The sequence below is a fragment of the Prorops nasuta genome, unplaced genomic scaffold, assembly GCF_024137725.1.
Source record: "Prorops nasuta isolate Cenicafe-Biocafe unplaced genomic scaffold, Cenicafe_Pnas_1.2 PNAS00015, whole genome shotgun sequence".
In the NCBI taxonomy this organism is placed as follows: domain Eukaryota; kingdom Metazoa; phylum Arthropoda; class Insecta; order Hymenoptera; family Bethylidae; genus Prorops; species Prorops nasuta.
The window spans coordinates 1,590,394-1,605,371 of NW_027116812.1; the positions used below are offsets into that span (position 1 = coordinate 1,590,394).

The 14,978-nt window shown below is 32.1% G+C and overlaps 4 protein-coding genes across 6 annotated transcripts; 3 read left to right on the forward strand and 1 right to left on the reverse strand.

The window, feature by feature from the left end:
* The first annotated feature begins 5 nt into the window (after positions 1-5).
* On the forward strand, positions 6-1,977 carry LOC136779089 (uncharacterized). The gene is made up of 5 exons (XM_066736424.1): positions 6-60; positions 910-1,158; positions 1,237-1,307; positions 1,416-1,761; positions 1,838-1,977. The coding sequence occupies exons 2-5, from the start codon at positions 1,060-1,062 to the stop codon at positions 1,946-1,948; spliced, it is 627 nt and encodes a 208-aa protein (XP_066592521.1). The 5' UTR covers positions 6-60; positions 910-1,059; the 3' UTR covers positions 1,949-1,977.
* Positions 1,978-2,448: 471 nt separating this feature from the next.
* Positions 2,449-14,967, reverse strand: LOC136779086 (transmembrane protein 104 homolog). Of its 3 annotated transcripts, XM_066736417.1 has the most exons (9): positions 14,494-14,967; positions 14,232-14,353; positions 14,032-14,161; positions 13,500-13,874; positions 13,257-13,434; positions 3,376-3,491; positions 2,976-3,318; positions 2,804-2,907; positions 2,449-2,723 (listed from the first exon to the last, which is right to left on the reverse strand). In XM_066736417.1, the coding sequence occupies exons 1-9, from the start codon at positions 14,530-14,532 to the stop codon at positions 2,451-2,453; spliced, it is 1,680 nt and encodes a 559-aa protein (XP_066592514.1). In that variant the 5' UTR covers positions 14,533-14,967; the 3' UTR covers positions 2,449-2,450. The 3 variants fall into 3 exon arrangements, with proteins under 3 accessions (XP_066592514.1, XP_066592516.1, XP_066592515.1); XM_066736419.1 differs by lacking the exons at positions 2,449-2,723; positions 2,804-2,907; positions 2,976-3,318; positions 3,376-3,491 and adding an exon at positions 11,022-13,167 and having other exon boundaries at positions 14,077-14,161; XM_066736418.1 differs by lacking the exons at positions 2,449-2,723; positions 2,804-2,907; positions 2,976-3,318; positions 3,376-3,491 and adding an exon at positions 11,022-13,167.
* On the forward strand, positions 3,891-6,273 carry LOC136779085 (ATP-dependent DNA helicase Q1-like). The gene is made up of 2 exons (XM_066736416.1): positions 3,891-4,128; positions 4,207-6,273. The coding sequence occupies exons 1-2, from the start codon at positions 4,080-4,082 to the stop codon at positions 5,949-5,951; spliced, it is 1,794 nt and encodes a 597-aa protein (XP_066592513.1). The 5' UTR covers positions 3,891-4,079; the 3' UTR covers positions 5,952-6,273.
* Positions 6,447-10,783, forward strand: TBC1D16 (TBC1 domain family member 16). Its single transcript, XM_066736414.1, has 5 exons — positions 6,447-8,029; positions 8,105-8,444; positions 8,521-8,946; positions 9,017-9,310; positions 9,384-10,783. Exons 1-5 carry the CDS (start codon positions 7,249-7,251, stop codon positions 9,772-9,774), a joined length of 2,232 nt encoding a protein of 743 aa, XP_066592511.1. The 5' UTR covers positions 6,447-7,248; the 3' UTR covers positions 9,775-10,783.
* Positions 14,968-14,978: the final 11 nt, after the last annotated feature.

Below are 14,978 nucleotides of genomic sequence, written 5' to 3' on the forward strand. Positions count from 1 at the left end.
ATGATCCGAGAGCCAAGGGGCCAAGGGTGACTTTACATTATAAGCGCATGCGTACCTTTGGTAAACCCTTATTATACATTCTAAATTTTTCACTCCTTCACCTATCCCCTCCATTTGATCAAACACCTCATTCATCTTCTTACAAAAAAAGGAATTTGTTATATATTTTTTCATTAGCTTTTATTATAGATTTACAGTTTTAAAAATCAAATTTTATTGATATTCTCTTGATTCGCTCATCGATACGCTTTTACAAATATTCCGAACATTTTTAAAAGTATCTAGAAATATTTCTCTTTTCATAATTTAATATTAACCATAAACTAAAGTATATAATCTATAGTTCCTTCTACAGACTTTCTAATTTCAGGTACAAATACATGACGTGTGCGATGAAGTGCCTGGCGAGCCTGGCGTACGATAGCTAGTGATTGGATGGAACATGGTTCGACTGTTCGAATCGTATCAGTACTATCAGTCAAGTTGGGTGTCAGGACGTGTTCTTCTGGCTACCGTGCGCCTGTGCGCGTGGCGCGTCATTCCACATGCCATGCTAGCATGTGATGCCACACAGTGTAATTAACAAACAAATTTAATTGTGCTTTACCTGATTAACTTCGGGTTAATTCTATGGAATAATTATAATATTAATGAATAAGTTTATTAATTACAAATACAGAAACATTAAAGATTTTTTACAATCATTATATGTTGGTTTCTTTAAAATAATATTTAAATAAAACTCTACAAATATTTCCAAAAAAAATTAGAAGTGAATATTTTGTATTAATTTAATTTCGGATGGAATATTAACTTTAGAATAACATGATGATTTAATGTGAGTAATTAATGTACTTAATCGTAAAATGTAATTAATTTATTTTATACTTTCCCGTGTTGTAAACAAAGGCTCAGTAGCGACATCTGGCTTTCTAACCCGGGCTTCAAACCTTGAAGTTAGGATGCATGATGAAAATTATAAACTTTGTTATCGACACGAAACTGTGTAAATGAAAATGCTGGAAAACAGTTTTTCAACAAACATACAAATTAATAACGATGTCAGACGAATCCGACTATGATGTGGAGCCCGAGGAGTTTGATATTTATAAAAGAAAGTATCAATTGCTGTTAGATAGGTGTGAAATCTTACAACAGGTAATTGTGTACACTGCGTGCCTTTTAATTTTAATCGTTTATAATTAACTAATAAATGTAATGTTTTTGTGGAAACAGGAAAATGAGAGGTTAGTTTATCGAATTCAAAGGGTGAGAAAATTGCTCAAACGAACCCGGAAAGAAAAAAAGTAAGTCTTTATAGGTTATGTTTGTTTTTTCCTTAACCTGGTAACAAAAATCAGCAAAACATTTTTATTGAGATTAAGTGCTATTTAATTATTGTGTTTGAATGTTAGATTTTTAATTGATCGATTGGACCGACACGGAGATCGATGGCGGGAAGCTCCTATGGGAGTTTTAGAAGAAAATAGTGTGTTTCAACCAAGTACCAAACAAGACAAGGGCCCTAAAGCATCAGCACATAATACCAAGGAAGAGAAGCCTAAAAAGGGTACAAAACGAAAAGGTACAAAGGCAGATCCAAATGCACCAAAGAGACCAGCCAATCCCTTTTTCCAATTTTGTCAAGAACAAAGACCAAGAGTTATGGAAAGGTTAGCTGGAGAACCAGAACCTAGTAAGCAAGAGCTTACAAGACAACTTGCCACAACGTGGAAATCTCTTAGCTCAGAAGATAAAAAAGTATAATTTGTTATCATTTTTTTTTAATGCCTTTCCTTGCTTATTTCCATTCATTTATATTAATGCTTTTTTTCAGGTATATTATGATATGTATGAACGCTCCAAAGAAAAATATGTAGCGGAAATGCAAATTTACAACAAAAAAGTGGAGGATGCTCCAAGCCAAATGTCGTTAAATGTTGTATAGGAAATATTGTTTTGTGATATTTTAAATAAAACAATTAAATTTGAGCTTAGCTCAGGCAGGAATGACCAATGGCCACAAAACCTCCTTAATGTCTTTATTATTTAATTACAATCTTAAAAAAGTTGTGAATATGGTTGTAACGTCTGAATCTCTTAAGATCTGTTAAATCAATAATTCTATTGTTAGCTTTTTTCTTCAAAAATTTCATGACTACTGTGTTAACTCCTTTTAGTGAATTTTGAGGAACAAGAAATGTATTAATACTTTTTATCAATGTGTAAATCTTAAATGATTTATGTATAATTATGACTTACATTTAATTGTTTCTATGAAACACTAAATATGATATAATATTAAGTAAATTTAAAGTGTAAATATAAAAAATAAGCATACTTCTATAATAATATTTAATTACATAATAATCTTAATTCAATAACAACGTGCAAAACCTTATTTTTTAATTTTCGTCACCATAAGAATAAAATTTTATCTTCACAAAGAATCAGGCTTTAAAATTATCCTTTTCATTTCTAAGAAAAGCCATTGTTGCAATTGGATCACACTGTTTGGTATGATCCATGACTGTTTGCTCATGTACTCGCATGAATGGATTTGTTAATTTTTCTTCCTGAATAGTACTTGGTATGGTAGGTATACATTTGTCACGCTGCCCATGAGCCCAATCAATTTTTTTCAAAATTGCTTCATTACTTGGTTCAACATGACATCCATACTTAAGATTATTTTCAGTATATTCATGACCACAATAAACTTTCTAAAATTTAAATAAACAAATTTTAACAATATATATCATTATTTAAATTACCCATAAAAAAAGGAATCTACAGTACTTACTGTTTCATCAGGCAATTTACCAAGTATTTCAATCAATGCAGTATACATTTGCTCTGCAGTACCCTCAAAAAATCTTCCACAGCCTCCAGCAAACAAAGTATCACCTGGAAATAAATTATATTAAAGGCCATAATTGCAAATGTCATATTGTAAGAAAAAAGTTATTATTTACCAGTAAAAACTGCTGGCACATCTGCTCCTGTAATATAATAACAAATATGTCCTGTTGTATGACATGGTGTTGCAAGACATTGCACATTTAGATTGCCGATAGTCAAACAATCTCCATGTTTTACTTTGCAGTTGAGAGCTTGAATTCTGTCATCACCACCATATACTTTCAATGAGTTGTTGAATTTTTTATACAATTTTTCATTTCCACCTGCATGATCCCAATGATGATGGGTGGTTAAAATTTTAGTGAGATTAACACAGTGCTCCTTTACAGCTGATGCAACACTATCCGGATCAACTGGATCAACTATTGCAGCTTCTTTAGACTCTTCATCAATAATCTAAATGATTAAAAACATAAAAAAAGCTCTCTTTATAAAATAATTGTTGATACATACAAGGTACATGTAATTATCTTGAAGTGCAGGTAATATTTGAACTTTCATGTTTGAGTAATTTTCTGTGATTGATGTACTATGAGTTCCTCTGAATCCGTTAGCAGACAGGTTTCTTGCTGATAAAGTATTAAAAATTAGCAAGTCATTATGACAACACAATAAATAAGAATAATTCGGATAATAAATATTTTATTCATTAAAAAAAAAGAGAAATATCATTATACCCTTAAAATATGCAGCCGTTACAGTATTTTCAAGCCAAGTAGAACATTTACGAACGGCTGCTTTTGAAAACATTTTTAATATAAAACTTTTATGACGTAGATCACTAATTCTATAATATACTATTAAGCGCCTATACAAAACTTAAATAATGACTTGATGCGGTTTCTTACTTACTTCCTGAAATTTTTACAATAATTATCGTGGTTTGTCCAATGGCCGTAGGAGTAGCAGCTGTTTTATACAAACAAAACATCAACACATGTGATAATAACCTGTAGTACACTCTGAACACTTCATATAATATAGTGATCGTAGTAACGTGTAGTGTTTTACGAGAACGAATTAATTGTTGATTTAAATCATTTGCTCACATATTATACATATATGTGCAAGATTATATTATCTTTACGTAAAATTAAAAACTCAATTGATGTATTGTAGGTAATTTTAAAATAACATACAAAATATAAATTAAAAAAATGTCTGCCAGTGATTCGACAGATCTTATCATCGTAGATGACACAGAAGGTAAATTTCAACTTTTCATAATCAAAAAACTATTTTAATTGGCGGTAAAATGGATTTATTTGTTTTCCTTTTCAACAGTTACAGAAGAGGATGAAATAGCTGCTATAAACTATGAATTAAAGCAGTTAGATAATGAAATTCAAAAACTCCAAAATCGTAAAACCATGTTAACACAAAGAAGAGATAAATTACGTGATGATGCTCTTCTAAAAAATGTATTTCGTTCTTCAACAATAAATTGGGAAACCGAAGACTTCCAATGGTCGAAAGATCTTAACAAAACTTTAAAGGAGGTCTTTCACATAAAAGAATTAAGACCACTACAGTTACAAACAATGAATGCAATTATGTCTGGAGAAGATGTAATTTTGATAATGCCAACTGGGGGTGGTAAGAGTTTATGCTATCAATTGCCTGCTGTAGTTAGTAAAGGTATCACAATTGTTGTTTCTCCTTTGGTATCATTAATGGAAGACCAGCTGCATGGATTACATAAGTTAAATGTCAAAGCTTTGATGCTGAGTGCTAAAACAGACAAAGAAAATGTAAAAACTATTATGAATGCTTTAGTGGTTAAGGATGCAAGCCTGAAACTTATTTACGTTACACCAGAGTATATGGCAAAATCAAATAGATTTATGAATAAACTACAGAAGGCTTTTGAAATGAAAAAATTGGATCGTTTTGCTATTGATGAAGTACACTGTTGTAGTCAATGGGGTCATGATTTTAGACCAGATTATAAGTTTTTAGGCATATTAAAATCAATGTTTCCAGGTGTACCTATTCTAGGGCTGACTGCCACAGCTCCAGCTAAAGTAATTATAGACGTGCAGAAAATGTTAGAGATTGGTGGTTCCTTGGTATTAAGAGCACCATTCAATAGACCTAATTTGTACTATGAAGTCAGGCGTAAACCTAATGATAAAAGTGCCTGCTTAGCAATGATAGAGAATTTATTGAAAAACAGATTTGCAGGTAAATCAGGCATAATCTATACAACAACTATTAAGGATGCTGAAACCCTCACAAGTAAATTAAGGTCTTTGGATATAAAAGTAGGCTGTTACCATGCTATGCTGGAAGCTTCTTATAGAACACAAGTTTACAACAAATGGATAACTGGAAAATATCAAGCTGTCATAGCAACAATTGCATTTGGCTTAGGAATTGATAAACCAGATGTTAGATTTGTAATTCATCATTGTATATCTAAATCAATGGAAAATTTTTATCAAGAAAGTGGACGCGCAGGAAGAGATGGCAAACAAGCGACCTGTTTAATTTTATATAAATTATCTGATGTATTTAGATTAAGTACTATGGTTTTTCAAGATAAAGTTGGTTTACAGAATCTATATAAAATGCTAAATTATTGTTTAGATCAAACTTCGTGTAGAAGAAGTTTAATTGCTACTCATTTTGAAGAGAAATTGACGCCCAAAGATTGTGCTCAGATGTGTGATCATTGTAAGAAACCAAATGAAATTAAACAGCCGATAAATATTGCCCCATACTGTAGATATATATATCAAATTATGACTAAAGCAGTGCAAAGTGACACAAGATTAACAGCTATAAAGTTAATGGATGCTTGGTTTAATAAAGGAGCTGCAGCTTTACGTTTAGCTACAATTCCAACACCCAAATTTTCAAGAGAGACTGGCGAGGCTATACTCGGACATCTTTTAATCAATGGCTACCTACAAGAAGACTTTCATTTTTCCGCGTATTCCACAATCAGCTATCTCAAACGTGGTCCAAAATCAAGTCTGGCTCTTGATGAAGCTCATAAAATACCGTTTCACTATAATTTTCAATAAAGACCGAGTTAGAGATAATTTTAAGATATTTATTGTAAAAACGTCCGAACTTATGTACTTAAGTTACGAAGTAGGAATAAGTAATATAATTGAATTTATACTTTTTTATAATATTTATAGTATTTCATATTTAACGTTCCTATATTTTTAGAGAATTGATTAGCAGATATAATAGTCGTATTTGTTCTTTAAGGAAATCGATAAACAAGGGATAATATCAATTTCATGAAAGGTTTTGGCTGGCTCGAATCGTGAAAAACGAGTTTTAACACGTGGAAAAGGATCAATAATGAGAGTAGTTCGCGGGTGTACTCTGCAGTGAAATGTTGGCGGCTTGAATAGTAGGGAAGCCAATGGTGAAGTTTTAGCGATCAGATGGAAATATTGATCCAGGATAAGAGGCATCTGTAACCCGACTACTGACGTAAACACATCTTATTACTCTACGGTCCTTGACAAGTGCATTAATTATGTGTTACTCTACCACCCTAAATGAACAAGCGACAATTGCTCAAGAAATTAAATCAACCCCGGAAACAATAATTGGTAATGTTCATAAAATCGGTTTCGTGTCATTCATAAATTTGTGAAACAAGCGTCAATGGTTGATTGTGTTTGTTTATATCGATGCTAGCCAAGACGTGAGCTATATACAAATAAAGTGGTGCATTCTAGTTCGCGGAAAAAGTTTAGCTAGATGGTGACTCTGCAGGAGATATTACAAATAGTTATTGAATGAATGTATAGCGAGTTTTGACGGAACACGTGTGGTAGATAATTAGGGCTGCAAAAGATTGAGATGCGTGCGTGTTGTTGTAATAGGGATTGCGCGTATTATCGACATTGCATATGTATCGAGGCTAATTGGACCGATAAGTCTTGCACGCTGGGAACCAAAGCGATAAGGAGAAAACTCGTTTTAATAGGACGTAGAGAAACCAGTTGGCTGCAGGGTTTCCATGCAGGTTTACTTCCGTGCTTCTGCGCGACAGCTAACTTCGATTCTCGGCAGCTTTAATGCCACATCCCCACTGTGTGATATCAGACATGTCAGGTTTGCAAGAAATAAGTTCAGAGGTCAGAGCGGTTCGCGACGGGTTATGACTTAATATTAATAGAACGTTGAAAAATCGTAGATCAAGCTTTTCTCCATCGTTCGTACGATTAGTTTTCCCCCAACTCTGTCATAGATAATGTTTGAGAAAGGGAAACGGACAGAACGACATTTTCCGGAAGTGTAAAGGCATAACCACTATGCATTGACGTGACTGGTCACGAAAGTTGAACAAAAAATAAAATGCCTCTTCCGAATATCCTGAAGAAGGCGAGCAGTTATATTCTGGGTGATGGGAGTCAGGATAGCAATCGTACTATGTACCAGGACGGAGAGGCACTTTTTTGCAAGAACAACGTGTGTGTTCATCCACCAACGTTGCTGAGGCAAAATTCCGACGTGGTTCATCATCCTGGTTACCTTACCATCACATGCAAGCTCAACGGCAAAAGCTCTAATATTCCCGCCCTCCACCTAAGCTGGATTCCCAACAGCACCTTGAGGAAACACCCGACCACTTTGGAAAGTCTCAATCCGAGACGATTAGGTTCCCTAGGGGACAAAGATCCGGATGCTAGCTCTCAAGTCTCCGAGGAAAGTTGTGAATCCAAATTCGATCGTGAGAATTCCAATGGTAAAGTGGACGTTTGTCTGGAAGTAAAGGAGCCGGTGAATTGTGGGGACTGCGAGCGGGTTTGTTCCGGAAGCCTCGCACGGAGTTTGTGCCAAAGGAAAGATGCCAAGGTCGCGGGTCTTACGCGAGAAGCAAGAAATGGTGACGTCACTTCCAACGTAAATAGAAGCACCTGTCATAATGACAGTTTGCTGGACGCCGAAACGAAAGAAGGACACGCGATCTATCTTAACCGTTTGCGATCAGAATCGGCCGATTCGAAAAATGAAACGGAACTTGATTCTAAAATCAACGATGAGGATTATCGACTTTGCGATGATTCCAAAGCTAAAAGTCGTAGCATGTCCCTAACCTCAAGCTGTAGCCTATCCGTAGCTGTTAATTTTGATGGTGAGTTTTTTTTACTCCGATTTTTGTGAAATTATACCGTACTTCATTCGTTAATTATTATTGTTATTCTGGTAGCTGAAGAAATGCCTACATGGATGAGATCCCCAGAATTATTGGCTCTTCAACATAACCTCACTTTTCCTGAAAGTGCAACTGCCTCACCAGTGACATTACGTAGATCTCACCGATGCAGAAGATTCTCCGTGGATCTAAGTGAAATGCGATCTTTACGGCTGTTTTTCTCCGACCCTACCTGCACTTGTGGTCAATTAGTTGTTGCTAGTAGAGAAAGTCAATATAAAATATTACATTTTCACCATGGTGGTTTGGATCGTTTAGCTGCAACATTACATCAATGGCATCAATTGCTTAATCCAAGATTGGATGCTGATACTGAAGAAGCTCTGCCTTATAGGTGTGCTTTTGAAAACCAGAATTGAACTTGCAAGTTTTATATAGCATACATAGTATGTACAGCTAATTTTTTTTAGGCATTTCATGGTATGCCGCCCAGAAGTTAGTCGAGATGAGCTACATCCAGAAGAAGGCCAAGTTCCAATGATTACATCTTTAGCATGGAAAGATTTACTCAATGAAAGGGGACAGGTAGAGGACGATCTTACGCTCCGCAAGGGTATATTTTTTGGTGGGCTTGAACCAGCATTAAGAAAAATAGTGTGGCCTTTTCTTTTACACTGTTACTCTTATCAAAGTACTTACGAGGATAGGATACAAATTGATGCAATTAGAAGGCAGGAATATGAGGAAATTAAAAAGAGAAGAAGCAGCATGACTCCCGAACATGCCGAACATTTTTGGAAAAATGTAGTTTGCATAGTCGAAAAAGATGTAGTTAGAACTGATAGAGGGAATCCTTACTATGCTGGAGAAGACAATCCTAATATAGAAATTATGAAGTAAGCAAAAATAATTTATTCCTAATAAATTTGTTTAAACCATATGTAATAAATGTTTATTGTTTTTTAGAAATATTTTACTGAATTACGCGGTATATAATTCTCGGCTAGGCTATACCCAAGGCATGTCGGATCTTTTGGCGCCATTGCTAGCAGAATTAAATAACGAAATTGAAGCATTTTGGAGTTTTGCTGGTTTAATGCAAAGGTCTGTAGCAGTCTGCACTCCCACTGATACAGATATAGATAGAAATCTTTGTTACTTGAGAGAATTAGTTAGAATAATGATGCCAGATTTCTACTCTCATCTTCAAAGACACACAGATGCTTTGGAATTACTATTCTGCCATCGTTGGATATTATTGTAAGTTAATTATATTTAAAAACAAAAGAATTAAGTATACTGATAGTGTTATACTCATATCTATTTTTTATAGGTGTTTAAAGAGAGAATTTCCAACAGAAGTAGCGTTAGTAATGTGGGAAGCATGCTGGGTGAACTATTTGACGGATCACTTTCATTTATTTCTTTGTTTAGCTATTATGTGCGTTTACGCAGATGATGTGATTGCACAAGACCTCAGAACAGACGAAATGCTATTATATTTCAGTTCTTTAGCGATGTATATGGATGGTAATATTATACTGAGAAAAGCGCGTGGTCTATTATATAATTTTCGGCAATTAGCTCGCTTACCTTGTACCCTAGCAGGCCTTTGCCGGCAATGTGGCCCGGGTATGTGGGATAGCAGCCATGATCCTGTAATAGAATGTATAGGGCATGGAGATGCTCCTTGTCCTTATATAGATAATAGCTACGAATGTTAAAAGTTAAGGTATAAAGAACTAAATTATCTTCTTGGATAAATTAAACAGACTGTATTTTCTTCACAAAGTTTTTACACTTTAAGCTCATAATCCTACACTGCGTGTTTAGCTTCGCTATAATTTTTTTTACGCATTCACAAAAGTACCATAAGCTAGAATTTATACCAAAAATAAATAGTAAGACTTTGGTAATATTAATTTTGCCAATACGATAGAAGCATTACCCCAAAAATGATGATTTTAAATATTAATATATCTCATAGCCCACACTGATTTTTATCAATATTTTATCAGAATAATCCCATAACATATCTTAAGATTCAAGTTTTTATAAAGCGCTAATCAAGAGTAAGATATTAGCTTAAAATATTTTATTACAATCAAAGCACCATAGTTATTCATTAATGGGAAAAAAACAAAATCGCTATTAAGTGCTACAAGAATTCTAAGGGTCTTCTAAAGGGCTCTAGTTAAATACCTTTAGTACAACTGAAGACTGAAAAAAATTGTGGAAAAGAAGAAACGAATAAGCTTGTATAAGATATATCGCTACAGTGAATTTAATGCAATTTGAAAGTCATAATAAAAAATCATTAATTATTATTAAAAGATCAGTGCCAATTTAAAGTTTGGCCTAAAATTTATCGTGTTCGAAAAATCGTATTGTATAAAATCAATTAAAAATAAAAATCAAATATATGTGTTAAATACGTATAAAATTAAATATTCATACTTAATTTTCTATTTAATCTGTTTGGCTAATAAATTATATCAATGTACATTTGGTATGTCATAATCTAGTACACACCATTACTCTAATGATGTTTCATTCATAAAAAATAGTACAATTATCATTTTGTATATACGTTAGTCACATACAAAAAATTAAAACCATAATTTGGTTTTAACTTTCAATGCTCCATTTTGACGTAAATATACATAAATAAAACCATTTACATAAAAGATAGTTTCAAAGATAATCAAATAAAATACCTTTTGCATTTCAAACTGAATTGATGCTAAATATTTAAGTAAATGATTTAAGAATTTTATTATATCCCAATTTATATTGCTGGAATCATAAATAAAATTCTATTCATGTTAATAATTAACTCTTAATAAAAGATGATAATATAAAGAAATAAAATCGCATATATGTATATACGTATCTAAATATATATAAATAAAATGATTTAACATGTATACTATAGTAACATATATTCATCTTTCAATATTCTTAAAAAATATGCACATATTCTTTTTTCTATTATATTCATCCATTTAGCACTAATTTGGCAGCATTACATACTTTTTACATAAAAATATCTTTTTAACAATATAATATACATTATGACAACAATAGTTGTACTATAAAAATATAGTACGTATGTTTTCTGAGTGGTAAGTCTATAAAATGATGATTTTATAAATAAATAAATATTTACAATTCAACATATGAAGGATACATAAAAAAACATATTTATCTCAAGGTGCAAACTGTACTTTTTAGCTCCCATCCCTTTAGTTTTGCTTTGTAAATAAATTTATCTATACTAAGCTAGAGAGAATAAATGTTTTTGATAACAGTGATTTAAATGATTAAAAATTGAGATTAAAAATCGATTTCTTATACATTGAGACTTTTTATCAATTTTCTCTTTCCTAAAACCTTTCAAATGGGTCTTACCCCAAAAATACATAGAATACTAAACACATATAGAATTCGACATTTGAAACAGCCTAAAGCGTACTTTAAAATGATGTATATTTCCGTAATATTGAAGTTATCAAGATTTTGTATAAGATTTTTCTGAATGCAAATAGTAAAATTTTTCTCGAAAAATCATGTGTAAAATGTTAATATTTCTTATAGTTACGGAGTGGTACGTTTTCTTGCATATATATGTTAGGAAGTTTTAATTGTCGAACCCTTTATAATCTAAAAAGGTATATCATATTCTTAAAGAGAAATTACGCTCTAAGATCTACGGTAAAAATATCCTGCATATTCAAAAGAAACAGAAAAACTATCATATTATATAAAAGTCTAAAATTAAAATAGCTTGTAATCATAATTAATACCGATAGTCATATCCATTAACTAACATATTGTCCAATTGTTAATAATGGATGGAGATCTATAATTAGTCTATTCGTCGTTGATAAAGTTATAAATATCGCAGTTTTTTTTTCGTGCATAACTTCTCTGTCGTATTAAAAATAGAAGTTGTATCTGCAATTTTTTACACTTAGTTTTTTGCACCTATATTTTTATTCTAATTATGTATTCGTGATATTACTATGTTACATTTGGCCATTTCAATAATTTATATCAGTTTAAACTTTTTTTTAATCATTTATGGACATGTTTTAATTTGTAAACGTTCAATTATTTCGAAATTCCATAAATTTTATTTACTACCTCTATTCTTAACACGACAGTTCTATTATCTAGAAACATCTGATGAGAAATATTGTCACTTTCTGAATATGTTAAGTTAATAAAAATATTAATAAAAAGGCTCTGGCATTTATCATAAATATTTTTATAAATATTACGTTTTTTTTATATTGTACGACATTTGTCTTGGATATGAGGAAGATCTGTGCAATATTCTTTAATCTCTCACTGGCGAATATTGAAAATTTGTGCATTTCGACTTAATGCACTCTGTAATTCATCTATATAAGCGGATGATCCAGATAAGAAATGTAATTGCATGAGATGCACAGTAGCTAAAATCATGCACGCAATAGCCCAGGCTATAACTAGAACCAGCCAAATAGTACTAGAAAATGGACTAGCAAAATTATTAACGACACCAAGGCCGATGGTTTTGTTTGTTTCTTTTCTTGCGTAATACACCAAAAATGTGGGGATAAGATACTGAATGCCTACCCCAGCATAAGACCCTGTGATACTTACTAACTTCGATACATCCATCGTAGTCATTGCAACTAAATATGGAGGAATAACGGCCAAACATACGCAAATAAACTTTTTTATACGGGAATGATTTAAAGAGTCATCTTTGAAAAGTAGAGTTTGCAAATTATTTCTAAGCGTTATAGCTATAATGGGGAAATTAGTACTTAAAGTGAATACTGGAAATAAAGCTAAGAAATATTCAATAAAAATAAGGAAAACGTTACTAGAAGTTGAGCAGTCCCCTGAGCTTCTTGGACCAAAATCTAATGTATAAAGATCATCTAAATGCCTGAAGGCAAAAGCACCTGTCACAGCTAGTAATAGATAAAAGGATGCGATTAATAAGTAATCTAGAGCAAGGGAACGATTCAGTGATGACTTATTTGCAATTGGCGCTATTAGGGCTGGTAAAGAGTGATGACACATGAAGGAGTAAACGCAAGCACCAAATAGAGTAGGGATCCCTAAAGAAATAGTAGAAAATAAATATATTTAGCTTTATCTATGTTTCTATTTATCAGATAATATTCATTATTAAATTCTAAAATATTACCAGATATGCTTGCTACAGGGGGATCACCTTGAGGTCCATAAAGAATTATTTTTCTGGTTGCATAAATAATCATTATACTAAATGCAAACCATCTTACAGCTGATGTCAAAAGCTGTAAATATTTGGTTTTTTGAACATTGTATAAGACAAATGGTACTACTAGTATGATGAAGTTTGTCTAAAACATTACAATTAAAAATCTATTACATGTTGACCTTATAAAATATATTTAAAGACACTTACCAAAAACATTCTATATGCATTAAAACGATTAAAAATAGATCCTTCAGCACATGGTTCCGTAACTGGTATAGAATCATTACAAGTGGTATTTGCTGGTTGGTATGTACAAGCGATGTCTACTATTGATTTGGCTACAGCTGCCCCGTATATACTTAAGTCCCCATATAAATATATAACCAAACATAAATAAAATAATGTGTTGCCAAATTTACTAAAAAGTATTGATGTCATTTGACCCATTTCTATTTTATTATGAATTATATAATATCTATAATTCGAATCTGTTGGATTTGGAGTATCTGTAATCTGAGCTACCAGTGGAGTTTCCTCTGAATCAGAATTTGATGGTTCTGACTCTCCTATCACCTGCATTACCTAAAAAATGAAGCATGATTAGATATCGTAATAATTATAAATCATATATTTAGAAAGTTTACATCAAAGTAATTAAAATACATAGTTCATGCATTCCATTGCTAAAAGCATACACAATTATTAATAACATGCCACAGCTTTGAATAGAACTTGAAACCTTTAAATTTGATTCGATGCAAGATGATTCTTGACAGGCACCTACTCTTTTTTTATGCTGTATATCTCTCCATGTAACAATTGCATTAGCAGATGCCATTGCTTCAATCACAAATGTAGCTGTTATAAAACTGTGATAAAACAAACCTTTATTAATTTCATCAAATTACAATATAAGTAGTGTTCAATAGATACTCCTACCTTATAATTGCTAATAGTAATATAACTGCTATGCCAAGCCCCCATCCTGCTAGACTAAACACAGCTGGAAGAGTTAATGCTCCAGTTCCAACAATTAGATTAAAAATATATATCAAGCCCATCTAGAAATTAATTTTTAGAAATAAAGAATTCTTTAGATCCTCTTATAATGAAGTTAAGTAGATATATTTTACATAGTTTGAGGTTATATTAGTACATATAACACGTAATAATAATACAAATATAAAAAAAAGTTAATTACCCATCTTGAATATTGATCAGTAGTAATTTCTTCAGGCATCTCGATTACTTTATAATACAAAAGAAAAATTTATTGTCATTTAAATGCAACGTTATAGAAGTTTACGATACTTTGTATGTACCATTCATGCTACCCACTACTACCCACTCAACCCAGTATCATCTTCTTTACTGACACACTACAGACGGACTGCTACTTGAGTGCTACTGACAGTCGACAGATACTGATAATTACTTGAACAGCATTTACGTCAATTTACGATATCCTTTTGGACTTATTTCTTCTTTATCTCATGCTGCAATTTTCATGCGTTAATCAAATAAAAAAGTATCTGTTTCTGTTAAAAATATTTTCATTTATCTCTTGAAAATAATAAAGTTCTTAGCATTATTAAAAACGTAAAAAAAGATCTATAAGAAGTAATACTAATACTTATGAAGAAATTAATGAACTTTTTAAGTAACCGTAATCATTAAAATATTAAA

Bases quoted from the DNA above. Each gene is read 5' to 3' on its own strand.
- LOC136779089 (XM_066736424.1), top strand. From the start codon at position 1,060: ATGTCAGACGAATCCGACTATGATGTGGAGCCCGAGGAGTTTGATATT. The intron at 1,159-1,236 runs GTAATTGTGTAC...TTGTGGAAACAG, and splicing joins GGTGTGAAATCTTACAACAG to GAAAATGAGAGGTTAGTTTA. The intron at 1,762-1,837 runs GTATAATTTGTT...GCTTTTTTTCAG, and splicing joins TTAGCTCAGAAGATAAAAAA to GTATATTATGATATGTATGA.
- TBC1D16 (XM_066736414.1), top strand. From the start codon at position 7,249: ATGCCTCTTCCGAATATCCTGAAGAAGGCGAGCAGTTATATTCTGGGT. The intron at 8,030-8,104 runs GTGAGTTTTTTT...TTATTCTGGTAG, and splicing joins CGTAGCTGTTAATTTTGATG to CTGAAGAAATGCCTACATGG. The intron at 9,311-9,383 runs GTAAGTTAATTA...TATTTTTTATAG, and splicing joins TGCCATCGTTGGATATTATT to GTGTTTAAAGAGAGAATTTC.
- LOC136779085 (XM_066736416.1), top strand. From the start codon at position 4,080: ATGTCTGCCAGTGATTCGACAGATCTTATCATCGTAGATGACACAGAA. The intron at 4,129-4,206 runs GTAAATTTCAAC...CCTTTTCAACAG, and splicing joins CATCGTAGATGACACAGAAG to TTACAGAAGAGGATGAAATA.
- LOC136779086 (XM_066736417.1), bottom strand. From the start codon at position 14,532: ATGCCTGAAGAAATTACTACTGATCAATATTCAAGATGG. The intron at 3,492-13,256 runs GTAATATTTTAG...ATACTTTATCAG, and splicing joins CCCTGTAGCAAGCATATCTG to CAAGAAACCTGTCTGCTAAC. The intron at 2,724-2,803 runs GTAAGTACTGTA...TTTAAATTTTAG, and splicing joins GTAAATTGCCTGATGAAACA to AAAGTTTATTGTGGTCATGA.